At 41.1% G+C, this 15838-nt stretch overlaps 1 protein-coding gene across 1 annotated transcript in view; it reads left to right on the forward strand.

Moving 5' to 3' along the window:
* The window catches only part of LOC105342773 (titin), a 243327-nt gene that overhangs the window by 153954 nt on the left and 73535 nt on the right, over window positions 1-15838 (forward strand). The window contains exons 172-205 of the mRNA XM_066074713.1: window positions 305-610; window positions 834-1130; window positions 1260-1565; window positions 1673-1978; window positions 2076-2378; window positions 2489-2791; window positions 2939-3244; window positions 3336-3638; window positions 3756-4058; window positions 4172-5080; window positions 5236-5541; window positions 5653-5952; window positions 6064-6369; window positions 6787-7092; window positions 7379-7678; window positions 7771-8076; window positions 8268-8573; window positions 8673-8975; window positions 9091-9390; window positions 9485-9790; window positions 9897-10199; window positions 10306-10611; window positions 10700-11005; window positions 11098-11400; window positions 11520-11819; window positions 11913-12218; window positions 12406-12708; window positions 12806-13111; window positions 13217-13522; window positions 13685-13987; window positions 14247-14552; window positions 14676-14978; window positions 15092-15391; window positions 15494-15799. Coding sequence (XP_065930785.1) covers window positions 305-610; window positions 834-1130; window positions 1260-1565; window positions 1673-1978; window positions 2076-2378; window positions 2489-2791; window positions 2939-3244; window positions 3336-3638; window positions 3756-4058; window positions 4172-5080; window positions 5236-5541; window positions 5653-5952; window positions 6064-6369; window positions 6787-7092; window positions 7379-7678; window positions 7771-8076; window positions 8268-8573; window positions 8673-8975; window positions 9091-9390; window positions 9485-9790; window positions 9897-10199; window positions 10306-10611; window positions 10700-11005; window positions 11098-11400; window positions 11520-11819; window positions 11913-12218; window positions 12406-12708; window positions 12806-13111; window positions 13217-13522; window positions 13685-13987; window positions 14247-14552; window positions 14676-14978; window positions 15092-15391; window positions 15494-15799 — 10938 coding nt within the window. The remainder of the gene's footprint in view (window positions 1-304; window positions 611-833; window positions 1131-1259; window positions 1566-1672; window positions 1979-2075; window positions 2379-2488; window positions 2792-2938; window positions 3245-3335; window positions 3639-3755; window positions 4059-4171; window positions 5081-5235; window positions 5542-5652; window positions 5953-6063; window positions 6370-6786; window positions 7093-7378; window positions 7679-7770; window positions 8077-8267; window positions 8574-8672; window positions 8976-9090; window positions 9391-9484; window positions 9791-9896; window positions 10200-10305; window positions 10612-10699; window positions 11006-11097; window positions 11401-11519; window positions 11820-11912; window positions 12219-12405; window positions 12709-12805; window positions 13112-13216; window positions 13523-13684; window positions 13988-14246; window positions 14553-14675; window positions 14979-15091; window positions 15392-15493; window positions 15800-15838) is intronic.

The following is a 15838-nucleotide window of genomic DNA, read 5'->3' on the forward strand; positions in this document are numbered from 1 at the left end:
TTTCCACAGCATTGAACTTGAGCTTCAGACAATATTTCAGTTTTTGGTAAATATTAATATATACAATGATATGGGTTTACTCGACTGGAGCAACTTGAAAAGTTTTTACATTTAACATCTGAAAGCTAAGATCATTTTAAGACCAACTTGTAAATTATAGATATGGATTATACTGTGTTATAGTGTGTTTTTTAAATATTTAAAAGTATCATTTTCACATATGATATTACAAATATATCATAATCAAAAAGGGAAGCATTACAATCATTTAATTAATAAAATACACTTTTCATGTACTTTGAAGAAAAACCATCAAGTCCTACTGGTCCTTTGTCTACCAAGGACATCACAGAAGATTCAGTGACATTGTCATGGCAACCACCCGCATCTGATGGTGGTACTGCTGTCACAGGGTATCTGCTGGAGAAATATGACAATCGCCGAAGGTCATGGGTCAAGGTTGCTGACCTTGATGTCAAGACTACATCTTTTGTTGTGCCAAAACTTATTGAAGGAGAGAAGTACAAGTTCAGAGTCTCTGCTGTTAGTGCCGAGGGTCAAGGACAACCGCTGGAGACAGAGGAGGATGTGGTTCCAAGGAAACCAGCATGTACGTACCACTCAAACTTACTCTTTCTTGTCATAGAAGGTCAATATCATGTTCTCTGGTTTTTTTAAAACTTGGCATACATGACATTTCATTATTTTGAAAGATTATTTCATTTTAATTGTATCAGATAAAATCACAAAATTAATATATGGAAAATGTTAAAACTACACCTAAATGTAATTGGATGACTATCTACATGGATACTTCAATCTTGCTTCACCAGCTGCACCAGAAAAACCCAGTGGACCAATCAAATTCTCCAACATTTTGGGTGACTCAGTGACTTTGACATGGTCCCCACCCAAGAAGGATGGAGGTGCCCCAATTCAGTCCTACAAGGTAGAGCTGTCTGAAGACAATGGAAAGACATGGAAGCAAGTGGAGGACATCGACTCCACCAAATACACCGTCACAGGCCTGAAGAGTGGAGACAAATACAAGTTCAGGGTGGCAGCAGTCAATGAGCTGGGAGATGGAGAGGCACTTCTGTCTGAGGCAGTGGTACCCCAGAGACCAACAGGTGGGTTATTATTATCATCTCAGGGACCAACAGGTAAACTCTTTTAGGTAATAGTTGCCCGCTAACTAAAGTGATAAATATGAGATATTTATGATAGTGAAATATATGTTATTGCCTGTAATTTTTCAGATGCTCCAGCTCAACCATTTGGACCTCTGGAACCCAAGAACATCAGAAAGGATTCTCTCACACTGACCTGGCAAGCTCCCAAAGATGATGGAGGCAGTCCAATCACTGGTTACATTGTTGAAAAGAGAGAGAACAGGAAAGGAAAATGGACACCTGTAGAAAAAGTTAGCAAAAATATCACAGAGCTCGACGTCAAGCGCCTTGAAGAGGGCAAAGAATATTACTTCAGAGTTCGTGCTGAGAACAAGAAGGGAGTCAGTGAACCTCTGGAGACAGAGAAATCCATTGTACCCAAGAGTCCATTTGGTAAGCTCTATTTCATGGTACTTGTAGTAGGATGGAGATTAGTAATTACAAACAAAGTTTTTATATGAGAATATCTGAAAATAAAATGCTTGCTGTAATAATTTCAGACAAGCCATCTGCCCCAGAGGGACCACTCAGTGTGTCCAATCTGACTGCTACATCAGCTGACTTGGAATGGAAACCACCAACCAAAGATGGGGGTTCTCAAATCACCGGCTATGTAATCGAGTCCAAACCTAGCACTAGAGGAAACTGGACAAAAGTGGCCAATGTGGATGGTAGCACCACCAAATACTCACCTAAAGACCTCAGAGAGGGAACAGAATATTTGTTCAGGGTGTCTGCTATAAATGAAGAGGGAACAGGTTCCCCACTGGAGACCAAAGAACTTGTCAAACCACAAAAGAAGATTGGTAAGAAAATTACCTATTTTTGCATGTTTGTTATAGCATTAATTTGGTAAAAAAAATGTATGTTTATTGGTAAGATAACCTGTTTGCTTCTCTTTAGATGCCCCATCTTCACCAAGACAATTCAAAATATCTAAACTTGGACCTGATTTTGTCACACTTGATTGGAAATCCCCATCCTCAGATGGAGGCTCCAAGGTCACTGGGTACATGGTGAAGCAAAAGAGAGGCCCTGATGGAGACTGGGAGGAGGTGGCCACTCTGAAGGCCTTCGATACATCATATAAGGTCCCCAAACTCAAGGAAGACCAGGAGTACTTCTTCTGTATAACCGCACTAAACCAGAAAGGACCGGGAGAAATTTGTGAACTGGACACACCTGTTGTTCCAAAGAGACCTCCAGGTAAACTTAAGGCTAGAACTCTCTATTGTTGTATATGTATTTTACAATTTCAAAGCTTGGTAATTGAATGAGGGTAACTGAGTTATATGATTATTCTTCAATCTGATTAGGTCCTCCATCAAAACCAATTGGCCCAATAGAAGTCAGCGACATTAACAAGACGTCTGCCAAGCTGTCCTGGAAGCCCCCGACTCATGATGGAGGTTCCCCCCTCACTGGATACCTGGTGGAGAAACGCGAGGGACGTAGACCATGGACCAAGGTAGACAAGATCTCGCCTGAACTGACAGAGTTCCAGGTGACAGGACTGACAGAAGGGGCTGATTACTCCTTCAGAATCACACCTATCAACAAACTGGGAAATGGAGAGTCTCTCGAGACTGAAGCTACCATCAAACCTAAGAGTCTCTTTGGTAAATAATGGAACTTATTTAAAATCAGACATTAAAGTTTGATGATGCATGTAAATGTTGAAAAGTAAAAAAATCTTCTTGAATGACCAGATAATAATATGCATGTTTTTTGAAATAGTCAACTTGAATGTTGTATGTATATTATAGATAAACCGGAAAAACCAACTGGACCAATCACATTCTCGGACATAACAAATGAATCAGTGACTTTGAACTGGCAACCTCCAGCTAAGGACGGTGGAGCCCCAGTAACAAACTATGTCATTGAGTACAGGGACGCCAAGAGGACCACCTGGTCCAAGGCAGGGGATGTGTCAGCTGACAAAACATTCTTTGTAGCTGACAAACTCTTGACTGGAAATGAATATTACTTTAGGGTCATTGCTGTCAATGAGGAAGGTCAAGGTCAACCTCTTGAATCCTTGGAAACAGTCAGACCCGAAAAGCCTATTGGTGAGCAATATAAACCTTTGTTGTTGGTTTCAAAAAAAAGTTTGTTAAAAAAAATTGACTATTTTCAAAATGACATAAATATCTTTTGTAGCACCACCAAAGGCACCAAGCAATCTAGCAGTGAAGAAAGTTGAGAGCAACAGTGCAACACTGAACTGGAAACCACCTCAAGAAGATGGAGGTTCAAAGGTTACAGCTTACAAAGTCAAAGTGAGAGAGGAAGGCTCAGATAAATGGAAAGACCTTGCTACTCTCACTCCCTATGATACAGAGTATACAGCTAAGAACCTCAAAACAGGAAAAGAGTACCACTTTGCCATTGTTGCGGAGAACAAAGCTGGTCTTGGTGATGCTGCTGAGACTGAATCCTCCATCATCCCAAGGAAGAAGCCAGGTATGTCTCCCAGACCTGTTAAAGCACTATAATAGCTACGGAAAGCTCTGAGAGAATTGTATGCCTTTTTTTATCTGAAACACATTAATCTAGAAGTGTACCTATGTTATCTTTCAGAAAAACCATCACCACCAGTTGGTCCAATCAAGTTCTCAGACATCCAGAAAACTTCTTTGGTGTTAGCTTGGAAACCAAGCAAGAATGATGGTGGATCTCCTCTGACTACTTACTATGTTGAGATGAGAGACTCTAAGTATGGATCCTGGACCTCCGTCACCAAGGTGACCCCAGACATCACCAGCTACTGTGTACAGAAACTCAAGACAGAAAAGGAGTATTTCTTCAGAGTCATTGCAGAGAACAGTGTGGGAAAATCAGAACCTCTGACCTCAGATGGAGTCATTCCAAAGAGCCCATACAGTATGTAACAAATGATAACTAATGAGTGCTTATTTAATATTATGTTGTGTTTAATACTTTTGGTAGATGTTGTCTTGAAGCAATACAAATAATCTTGTATGGGTTTTTTCTAGCTGCACCATCAGCCCCTCAGGGTCCAATGCAGTTCTCTGATCTGACTGACAAGTCGGTGACAATCAGCTGGAGAGCTCCTGCCTCAGATGGAGGACTCCCTCTGAAGGAATATGTCCTAGAAAGGAGAGACACAAAGCGCACCAGCTGGGCCCCAGTGGACAAAGTCAGCCCAGATATCACCAGCTACACTGTTCAGAACTTGGTGGTTGGAAATGACTACTACTTCAGAGTAATGGCTGTAAATGAAGAGGGAACCAGTCCACCGTTGGAGGGAGAACCAGTCAGACCCCAGAAGGGAGTCGAAGCACCCAGTGTACCTAGAGGTCCACTTAACATCAGTGATGTGACTGGATCCTCTGCCGCTCTGACCTGGAAACTTGCAGATCAAGATGGAGGTTCACCTATCACTAAATACCTTATTGAAGCCTCTACAGACAATGAAAACTGGAAAAAACTTGGAACCGTGGACAAACTCTCAAATAAGTACAAAGCACAAAATCTAGAAGATGGCAAAGACTATACCTTCAGGGTTTCTGCTGTCAACAAAGTAGGACCAAGCCAGCCTTTGGTGTCTAAACCAGTGTCCATCAAGAAGCCAGCAGAAGCTCCAAGTAAGCCCCTAGGACCAATAACAACCTCAGATATCAGCAAGGATTCTGTCACTCTGTCCTGGCAGCCACCAGAAAGTGATGGAGGATCTCCACTCACTGAGTATGTCATTGAGAAACGCGACACTAAGAGAAACACATGGGCCCCAGTTACCAAAGTACCTGCTAACAAGACATCTTGTGTAGTGGACAAACTTCAGGAGGGATCTGATTACATGTTCAGAGTGAGCGCAGTCAACAAGAAGGGATCCAGTAAACCCCTGGAGTCAGAGTCTCCTGTTACAGCAAAGAGTCCATTTGGTATGAAATCTTTATATCTTTGTTTGTTTTTGATTGTCAAGAAATAAATTTATTAATCTTTGCAGGACAAAAAAAAATTATTTCATCTAACATATTGTCAGACTTTATCTTTTCCCCTAATTATGTCCTATAGAGAATTGTTTTACTGCTTGTAGGTAAACCATCCACTCCTGTTGGACCTCTATCTGTTTCTGATGTCACAGAGAAGACAGCTAGTGTTTCTTGGAAGCCGCCTGAGAGTGATGGTGGCCTGCCCCTGACCGGGTACCTCCTGGAGGTCCGTGATAGCCGCCGCACTGCCTGGAAGAAAGTGGCAGACCTGAAACCAGCACAGACATCATACACTGTCCCAGATCTAGACATTGACAATGAGTACTTCTTCAGAGTCACTGCTCTCAACAAAGAGGGAGCAGGCTCTCCCCTACAGACTCAGGAGGCAACAAAAATCACAAAGGATATATGTAAATATCTGTTACATTTGTACTTAAAGAATGCATCACATTGTTCTGTAAAACCTTGATAATAGTTTCAGGAAGTCCTAATGATAATGTAAATGATTACTAATATTTCAGCACCACCGGGTCCACCTGTATCCATCAAGGTACCAAAGGTTGGAGAGGACTTTGTGGAACTCGACTGGAAGGCCCCATCCAGAGATGGTGGCTCTAAGGTCAAGGCATATCACATCTACCAATGCACCACCCCAGGGGACTGGCAGGAGGTGGCCACTGTCAAGAGCTTTGACAACCACTTCTCTGTCTCAGGCCTCAAAGAGGGTGTAGCATACAACTTTGCTATTGCTGCAGAAAATGAGGCAGGAGTTGGAAAAATGTGTGAGGCAGACAAACCAGTCAAAACTGTCAAACCAAAAGGTACGCTGTGAAAAAAACTGTGATGCATGAACTCATCTCAAAACTATTTTATCACAGAAGCTTTGTTCCTGTATTCACTCAACCTTTTGATAATTTTCATTTTTGTTTTAGGAAAACCATCTATGCCAGAAAAACCATTTGTAGCCAAGGATATCCAAAAGACAGAGTTAACCTTGACCTGGAAACCCAGCCAATCAGATGGAGGCTCTCCAATCACAGGTTACAGAGTGGAGAAAAGGGAGAGCTGGAAATCCTCCTGGGTGGAGGTGGACGCGACTCGTCCAGGGGTCTGTGAACTCACGGTCAAACGTCTGAAGGAAGGTCAGGAGTACTTCTTCAGAGTTTGTGCTGAGAACAAGATAGGGCAGTCTGAGTTCCTGGAGTTGGAGACCTCAGTCACACCAAAGAGTCCTTTCTGTAAGTACATTGTGCTCACTAATGTTAAAATCTGTCATCACTGTATATTGTGTCATTGTCAGTGACTAACATCGTCTTTTGTTAAATTTGCTATTCTTTAACACAAATCATAATACAGTGCATTTAGTTGAATTAAAGACCCTCTGTCTTCTTATGTTGCTTTTAACATGTGATAATAAATTAATAAAATGATCATTACATGCTAAATTTGCTCTTGAAAATGGCTTTCCTCTCTGCTTCTTAACATACAATTAATTGCAATTAAAAGCCAACTGTCTTTAGATACAGACTTGAATTATAATTATCACTTGCTTCAAGTACATGTGTACAGTTAATGAGCTTTGGCTTCTGATACCTAACGTTGTAATCAGACTGCTGGCTTATTGTTCTATGTCTCTGCTACCACTAACCTTCTAGCTGTACCATCCACTCCTGAGGGACCACTGAAGATCACTGAGATAACTCAGACATCAGTGACCATCTCATGGAAGGCGTCCGTGGATGATGGGGGTCTCCAAATCACATCCTACGTGATAGAACGTCGTGATCGACGATTCACGTCCTGGTTGAGAGTCGACGCTGTAAAATTGGGCATCACTAGCTACTGCATACAGAATCTGGTGGAGGGAAATGAGTACTTGTTTAGAGTGTACGCTGAGAATGAGGAGGGCTCGAGCGAACCTCTTATGTCTGTGGAGGGGGTGATACCGTGCAGGGAGCCAGGTGCTAACAGCTTTATATGTAGCTTATGCTTATAATGCTTTCCATTTAACTTGTGTTTATAAATCATTGTCAACATCATATTTTTAGCTGCAATGTATCTATTCTAGAATTATGTGATTGTTGAATATTTGTCTTCTTTCTTATCTAACACCACTAACTCGATAATACATCTGTATTTATTGATTGAAAGGTTATTTAAATTTTATCATGTAGTGCCAGGTACATCCTGACACTATGATGATATTAGATACACAATGTTTAATGAAATAACTTGCTTTGGATCTAGCTGCACCCGAGAAGCCAGTTGGCCCTCTCTCTGTGAAGAACCTTGGATCAGATTCAGTCACTCTAGCCTGGAAGGCTCCAAAGGATGATGGTGGAAATCCAATCACTGGATACAAAATCCAGGTCTCTCGAGACAACGCTGATTGGTCAGATCTTGACACATTGGATAAATTCAGCAAGGAGTACACAGCGAAGAATCTGAAGGAAGGAAAAGACTACAAGTTCAGAGTGTGTGCTATCAACAAAGTGGGAACAGGCCAGCCATTAGAATCAGAGGTCATCACACCAACCAAAGCAAAGGGTAGGTCTCACAGTGTAGATCAGTATGCAAGCTGCCTTACCTTTTGAAGTTAAGTTGGGGATTTTATCATATTTAAATAATATTAATTATAGGCAAACCATCCAAACCCACTGGACCAATCACAGTCAGTGATATACAGAAGACATCAGCCACCATTGAATGGAAGCCTCCACAAAGTGATGGTGGATTACCACTCAAAGGCTATGTGGTGGAGCTCAAAGAAGCCAGGAAGACCATGTGGAAGAAGGTGGATAAACTGACTCCAGACATCACCACTCTGTGCATTCAGAACCTGAATGAGAATGCAGAGTACTACTTCAGGGTGTTTGCAGAGAACAGTGCCGGATTCAGTGAACCTCTGGAAATGGACAAAACTGTCCTCATAAAGAGTCCATTTGGTAAGTGTAGACACCAGTAAACTGTTAAACAGTGTTTTAAACAGTAAAATCAGCTTCATTCTTTGTCCCATATTTAGAAGTATGCTAATAACAGATCAAAGCTGGTCATCCCTAACAATGTTAGCATGTTTAACCGTTCCCTAGACCTTCATGTCCTGTAGATCTGATTCTGATGTTTCTTTGTACAACAGACAAACCTAGTGCACCAGAGGGCCCCCTCACCATTGCTAATGTGACTCTGAACTCAGCAGAGCTGTCATGGAAACCTCCAAAGTCTGATGGTGGATCAAAAATCACAGGATATCTCATTGAAATGAAGGATGTCAAGAAATCCTTCTGGAGCAAATGTGGAAAGATTCAACCAGATGTGACAAACTTTACAGTTGCTAAACTGATTGAGGGCAATGAGTATGTCTTCAGAGTCAGTGCCATCAATGAGGAGGGACAGAGTCTACCTCTTACCTCAGACAAAACAGCCAAGCCAACAAAATCTCTCTGTACGTTCTTAATGACATAATTTCTCACTTCTTAACTTAATCTGATTTGCTTAACTTATTCAGAACTGTAAATAAAATTGGTTTTTCTTTTCATTTTAGCTGCTCCATCTAAACCAGAAAAAGTCAAGGTTACTAAGACTGACAAAGACAATGTGACCTTAGAATGGTCCAAACCATCCTCAGACGGTGGATCAAGAATCAGACGCTACATCATCTACAAGAGGATTGAAATGACAGAGAAGTGGATCAAAGTCACAACAGTGGAACAATTCCTGACCCAGACCATTGTGGACAAACTGGAATTTGAGAAGAACTACTTCTTTGCAGTATCTGCCGTAAATGACATTGGAGAGAGTGACAAAGGAGAAACAAGTCAACCTACAAAACTAGAAAAACCAAGTGGTATGTGAATAAATTAAATTCATTTTCATGAAAAGTATTTCTTTACATATACTTACAGACAATTTTAAAAGTTATGGTTAATAGTCTAATAAAGGAATTGACTGTTTCTCTTTAGACACCCCATCTTCACCTGAAGGCCCAGTCGAAGTGTCCAACCTCAGCAAGAACTCAGCCACAGTGTCATGGAAACCAAGCAAGTCAGATGGAGGCTCACCAATCAAACACTACATCATTGAGTTGAAGGACTCATTTAAATCTTACATCCAAGTGGGCAAGGTGCCAGCTGATCAGCTGACCTTTGATCTGACCAGACTGAAAGAAAACCAGCAATACAGTGTTAGAATCATTGCAGAGAATGCTGTAGGAAAATCTAAGCCTTTGGAATCAGAAACCATTACCCCAACAAGTCAATTCAGTAAGAAGCTCAGATATGAATAGAGAAAACAATTTCAATAGTTTACTTACAAAGCACCAGAACATGTGTTAATGTTTCTTTTTTGACATCACAGAGGCTCCAAGTGCCCCTGAGGGACCACTTGATATTTCCAATGTGACCCTGAACTCTGCTGATTTGAGCTGGAAAGCTCCCAAGTCTGATGGTGGATCTCCTCTCACAGTCTTCCTGATAGAAATGAAGGATGTCAGGAAGTCCTTCTGGAACAAGTGTAAAGAGGTCAAACCTAATGTGACCAAATTTACTGTGGAAAACCTGAACCTGGACACAGAATATGTATTCAGGGTGACTGCAATCAATGCTGAAGGTCAAAGTCCACCCTTGACCTCAGACAAGTCTGCTAAACCTACCAAGAAACTCAGTAAGATATTGTTTTTATTTTAAAAGATATCTGTTAAAATGTTTAATAATTCTTGTTTATTTCAGTGTCAGAATATTAAAATATTTAATGGTATCTGTTTTACTAGGTGTACCACCAGCACCTGAAAAGGTTAGTGTGACAAAGACAGAGAAAGACTCGGTAACAATAGAATGGACAAAGCCAGCATCAGATGGTGGATCTAGAATCCGCAAATATATCATATACAAGAGGATTGAAATGACAGACAAATGGATCAAGGTCACATCAGTGGAACAGTTCACTACCAAGGCAGTCATTGAGAAGTTGGAGTTTGAAAAGAACTACTTCTTTGCAGTGTCTGCTGAAAATGATATCGGTGAAAGTGACAAGGCAGAAACTTCTCAACCAACAAAACTGGGAAAACCATCCGGTAAGTTGATAGAGAAACAAAATATATTTTTGATGATAGATTTTGAAGAAAAATAAAAATCCAATAGAGGCTAGAGCAGATTTTGACATATTTGAAACTATTCAAGGCCCACCATCCAAACCCAATGGACCAATCACAGTCAGTGATATACAGAAGACATCAGCCACCATTGAGTGGAAGCCTCCACAAAGTGATGGTGGATTACCACTCAAGGGCTATGTGGTGGAACTCAAAGAAGCCAGGAAGACCATGTGGAAGAAGGTGGATAAACTGACTCCAGACATCACCACTCTGTGCATTCAGAACCTGAATGAGAATGCAGAGTACTACTTCAGGGTGTTTGCAGAGAACAGTGCCGGATTCAGTGAACCTCTGGAAATGGACGCATCTGTTTTGATTAAGAGTCCATTTGGTAAGATCAGAGTTCAATAGGTAAAAATTGTAATGAGCATGGGTAAGTTTTAAAGATTTTTTTTTACCTTGTAACTTTAATTTTATAGGAAAACCAAGTAGTCCTGAAGGTCCCCTTGACATTTCAAATGTGACCTTGAACTCAGCTGACCTCTCATGGAAACCTCCAAAATCTGATGGTGGATCCAAATTAACTGGCTACCTGATAGAAATGAAAGAAAAGAGCAAATCTTACTGGAGCAAATGTGGAGAAACTAAACCAACTGTTACTAAATTCACTGTGGAAAAATTGGCTCTTGATAAGGAATACACCTTCCGAGTCAGTGCCATCAATGAGGAGGGACAGAGTCTACCGCTTACCTCAGACAAAACGGCCAAGCCAACAAAATCTCTCTGTAAGTTCAACACATATTCTTTCCTATAAAATTGAATTGATTTTAACCATTTTCAATATGGGTCTTAACAGAACTGTTTTTTATCTTTTTAGCTGCTCCATCTAAACCAGAAAAAGTCAAGGTTACTAAGACTGACAAAGACAATGTGACCTTAGAATGGTCCAAACCATCCTCAGACGGTGGATCAAGAATCAGACGCTACATCATCTACAAGAGGATTGAAATGACAGAGAAGTGGATCAAAGTCACAACAGTGGAACAATTCCTGACCCAGACCATTGTGGACAAACTGGAATTTGAGAAGAACTACTTCTTTGCAGTATCTGCTGAGAATGACATTGGAGAGAGTGACAAAGGAGAAACAAGCCAACCTACAAAACTAGAAAAACCAAGTGGTATGCCTTTTTTATGAAATCTGAGTTTCATGGTTAGACTAAGTATTCCTTTACACATTTAAACATTTGATTAAAGAAGTGGTGAGAATTTGCTATGTAAAATGACTGTTTCTCTTTAGACACCCCATCTTCACCTGAAGGCCCAGTCGAAGTGTCCAACCTCAGCAAGAACTCAGCCACAGTGTCATGGAAACCAAGCAAGTCAGATGGAGGCTCACCAATCAAACACTACATCATTGAGTTGAAGGACTCATTTAAATCTTACATCCAAGTGGGCAAGGTGCCAGCTGATCAGCTGACCTTTGATCTGACCAGACTGAAAGAAAACCAGCAATACAGTGTTAGAATCATTGCAGAGAATGCTTTAGGAAAATCTAAGCCTTTGGAATCAGAAACCATTACCCCAACAAGTCAATTCAGTAAGTTGCTCTGGTATGAATAGAGAAAACAATTTTATTTAGGTTTCTTAAGGCACCAGAACATGTGTTAATGTTTCTTTTTTGACATTGCAGAGGCTCCAAGTGCCCCTGAAGGACCACTTGATATTTCCAATGTGACCCTGAACTCTGCTGATTTGAGCTGGAAAGCTCCCAAGTCTGATGGTGGATCTCCTCTCACAGGCTTCCTGATAGAAATGAAGGATGTCAGGAGGTCCTTCTGGAACAAGTGTAAAGAGGTCAAACCTAATGTGACCAAATTCACCGTGGAAAACCTGAACCTGGACACAGAATATGTGTTCAGGGTGACTGCAATCAATGCTGAAGGTCAAAGTCCACCCTTGACCTCAGACAAGTCTGCTAAACCTACCAAGAAACTCAGTAAGTATCACTCTGAATCATTCAAATACAACTAAGATGATATTTTATTTGTTTGTTTCATTCTTGTACACTCGTGATATTTAGGCATGTTAATGGTAATAAGCTTAGAATTAATAAATGTATTTATAAAATGAATGTTTGTTGTATGGAAAACTAGCTCTATATTTATGTTACTTAATTTTTGTAGGTGCTCCATCTCCACCTGAAAAGGTGCGAGTGACAGTCATTGAGAAAAACTCAGTCACTGTGGAATGGATGAAACCAAGCTCTGATGGTGGATCAAGAATCCGCAGATTCATCATTTACCAGAGGATTGAAATGACAGACAAATGGGTCAAGGTCACATCAGTGGAACAGTTCACAACCAAGGCAGTCATTGAGAAGCTGGAGTTTGAAAAGAACTACTTCTTTGCAGTGTCTGCTGAAAATGATATTGGTGAAAGTGAGAAGGCAGAAACTTCTCAACCAACAAAACTGGGAAAACCAACTGGTAAGGTTAACATTAAGCATGCCATAAGTTACAAAAATTACTGGTATATACAAGAGAATGGCTTTGATTGAATAACATTTTTATTATTTGTTCACAGGCCCACCATCCAAACCCACTGGACCAATTAAAGTCAGTGATATACAGAAGACATCAGCCACCATTGAATGGAAGCCTCCACAAAGTGATGGTGGATTACCACTCAAAGGCTATGTGGTGGAGCTCAAAGAAGCCAGGAAGACCATGTGGAAGAAGGTGGATAAACTGACTCCAGACATCACCACTCTGTGCATTCAGAACCTGAATGAGAATGCAGAGTACTACTTCAGGGTGTTTGCAGAGAATAGTGCCGGATTCAGTGAACCTCTGGAAATGGACACATCGGTGCTCCTGAAGAGTCCATTCAGTAAGTGGACAGCTTACATCTTAGAATTTCTTATTGATTTGAGTTAAGTACAGGTGTCAAACAATTATTCATTTTCATACTGTATTACTTCATACTATATTACAGATCCTCCAAGTGCACCAGAGGGACCACTAGAGATTTCCAATGTGACCCTGAACTCTGCTGATCTTTCCTGGAAGCCACCCAAATCTGATGGTGGATCCAAACTGACAAAATACCTGATTGAAATGAGAGACACAAGGAGATCTCTCTGGAACAAAGTAGAGGAAGTAAAGGCCAACATCACCAGCTACACTGTCAGTAACCTGACCACAGACAATGAGTATGTCTTCAGGGTGTTTGCCATCAATGAGGAGGGCCAGAGTCCACCTCTCACCTCAGACAAGTCAGCTAAACCAAAGAGAGATCTCAGTAAGTGATATATACAAAATGTGGTAATTTATTGTAAATCCAACTCAAGACAGTTTTTGTTCCATAACTCAAATCTTCTAGACCTGAAATTAATATTTATGTTGTCGCTTACAAACCGAATTGTTAAATCTTTTTTAATAATCATAATGACATTGTTTTCAGCTGCCCCATCACGACCAGAGCAACTCAATGTTGTAATCACGGATAAAAACTCTGTCACTGTGGAGTGGAGCAAGCCAAAATCTGATGGTGGATCCAGGCTCCGCCGCTACATTATCTGGCGCCGCGTGGAGATGACCGATAATTGGGTGAAGGTCACCACAGTGGAACATTTTATAACGAAGACAGTCATTGACAAACTTGAATTTGAGAAAAACTTTTTCTTTGCTGTCTCAGCTGAAAATGATGTTGGAGAAAGTGATAAAGCTGTGACAAGGGAGCCAGTGCGACTAGCTAAACCCAGCGGTAGGTGTAGTGTGCTGTGGAATGAATCAAAATTGTTTTTCTTCTTTGGAGGGGGGCAGTTTGTCAAAATTCATAAGTTGATTTTGATTATGTTATATGTTAAATACTGTGGAAACATTTTTATTTGTGGGGGTCAATGTCCGTGGGTTGCCTAATATATACAGTATACAAAATGTTTTCCTTCGTATTTGTTTTATCGAGAAGTCCAGACTTATTTGTTGAAGTGTTTATAAAATGTAATAATTTGAATCTTGTACAGATGTGCCTGCTGCCCCAGAGGGCCCACTGGTTGTATCCAACATCAACAAGACCTCAGCCTCCATCTCCTGGAAGCCAAGCCCCTCCGACGGAGGATCCCCCATCACCAGCTATGTTATTGAGATCAGAGAGAGCTGGAAAACCTCATTTTCCCTCGTGGAGAAGGTTCCCGCTGACCAACTGACCTTTGACCTGACCCGCCTCAAGGAGGGGCAGGAGTACTTTGTCAGAGTTCTGGCAGAGAACAAAGTGGGTCAGTCCAAACCACTTGAAGCAGGAAAAGGCTTCAAACCAGAGAGCCCATACAGTACGTTGTTATCATATGTTGATAGAAAATTTTAACACAATCCATTATTATTTCAAATTTGTATTTGCATCTTCAGAGTTTTGACCTGAGGTTTACACACTTTAGTTGATTCTGTTTTATCAGAGGCACCATCTGCACCAAGAAATCTCCAAGCTACAAACATCACCAGCTCATCTGTCACCATTCAGTGGCAGACACCATCTAGTGATGGTGGACTTCCCATCAAGTTCTATACACTGGAACGCAGGGACAAGAAATATGGCTCCTTCACCAAGGAGGCCACATTGAAAGCCCCAGTCACTAAATATGTGGTGGAGAAATTACAGCTCGAGAAAGAGTACTACTTCAAGGTGACTGCCACCAATGAGGAGGGAACCAGTCCAGCAGTGGAAATGTCAGAACCAGTCAAACTTGTCAAAGAACCTGGTACGCAGTCTGTTTTTACAAATCTTCAATGTAAAATATGAAAAAGATTTAATCATGAAATTTTGAAGTTTGGTGATTTTATGATTCATGTATATGCTTCATTATTGACACAGAAGCCCCTGAGACACCTACTGGACCAATCAAATTCTCTGATGTTCTGGCAACAAGCCTGACCATGGAATGGTCTGCCAGCAGAAGTGATGGTGGATCACCAATTCAGAGCTACAAGATTGAGTTAACCACTGACAAAAAGAACTGGGCGACAGTCATGACCTGTGACCGTTATACAACAAAGGTCAAGGTCAGAGACCTTATAACTGACCAGCGATATCACTTCAGAGTCAGTGCTGTCAACCAAGTTGGCAGCAGTGAACCATTGATGTCAGATGAAGTGACGCCTATCAAGCCACCAGGTATGTTTTTGTGTGGATCTTCGATTGCTTTTGATGCTAACATGTTTTGAAGTACATTAATGCTTTGTTGATTTGACACCATGTACAAATAAAAAATTGCAGAGGTACCTTCACCCCCCACTGGACCCTTGGAATTCTCAGAGATCACCAAGACAACTGCAGTGGTGTCATGGAAACCACCAAAAGACAATGGTGGAAGCTCAATCACCCACTATATTGTGGAGAAGAGGGAGGCAAGAAAAACCACATACACCCAAGTTGAGAAACTGGGTCCCAAGGCCCAATCCTGTAAACTCCAGTATCTGCTTGAAAACACTGAATACTTCATACAGGTCAGGGCCCAGAACAAAGTGGGTCTGTCTCAGCCATTGACATCAGACAAACCACTGGTGCCGAAACATCCTTACAGTAAGTTCTTCCTATTTTTTGATAACTAACAAAAACTTT

The sequence above is a fragment of the Magallana gigas genome, chromosome 2 (assembly GCF_963853765.1).
Source record: "Magallana gigas chromosome 2, xbMagGiga1.1, whole genome shotgun sequence".
In the NCBI taxonomy this organism is placed as follows: Eukaryota; Metazoa; Mollusca; class Bivalvia; order Ostreida; family Ostreidae; genus Magallana; species Magallana gigas.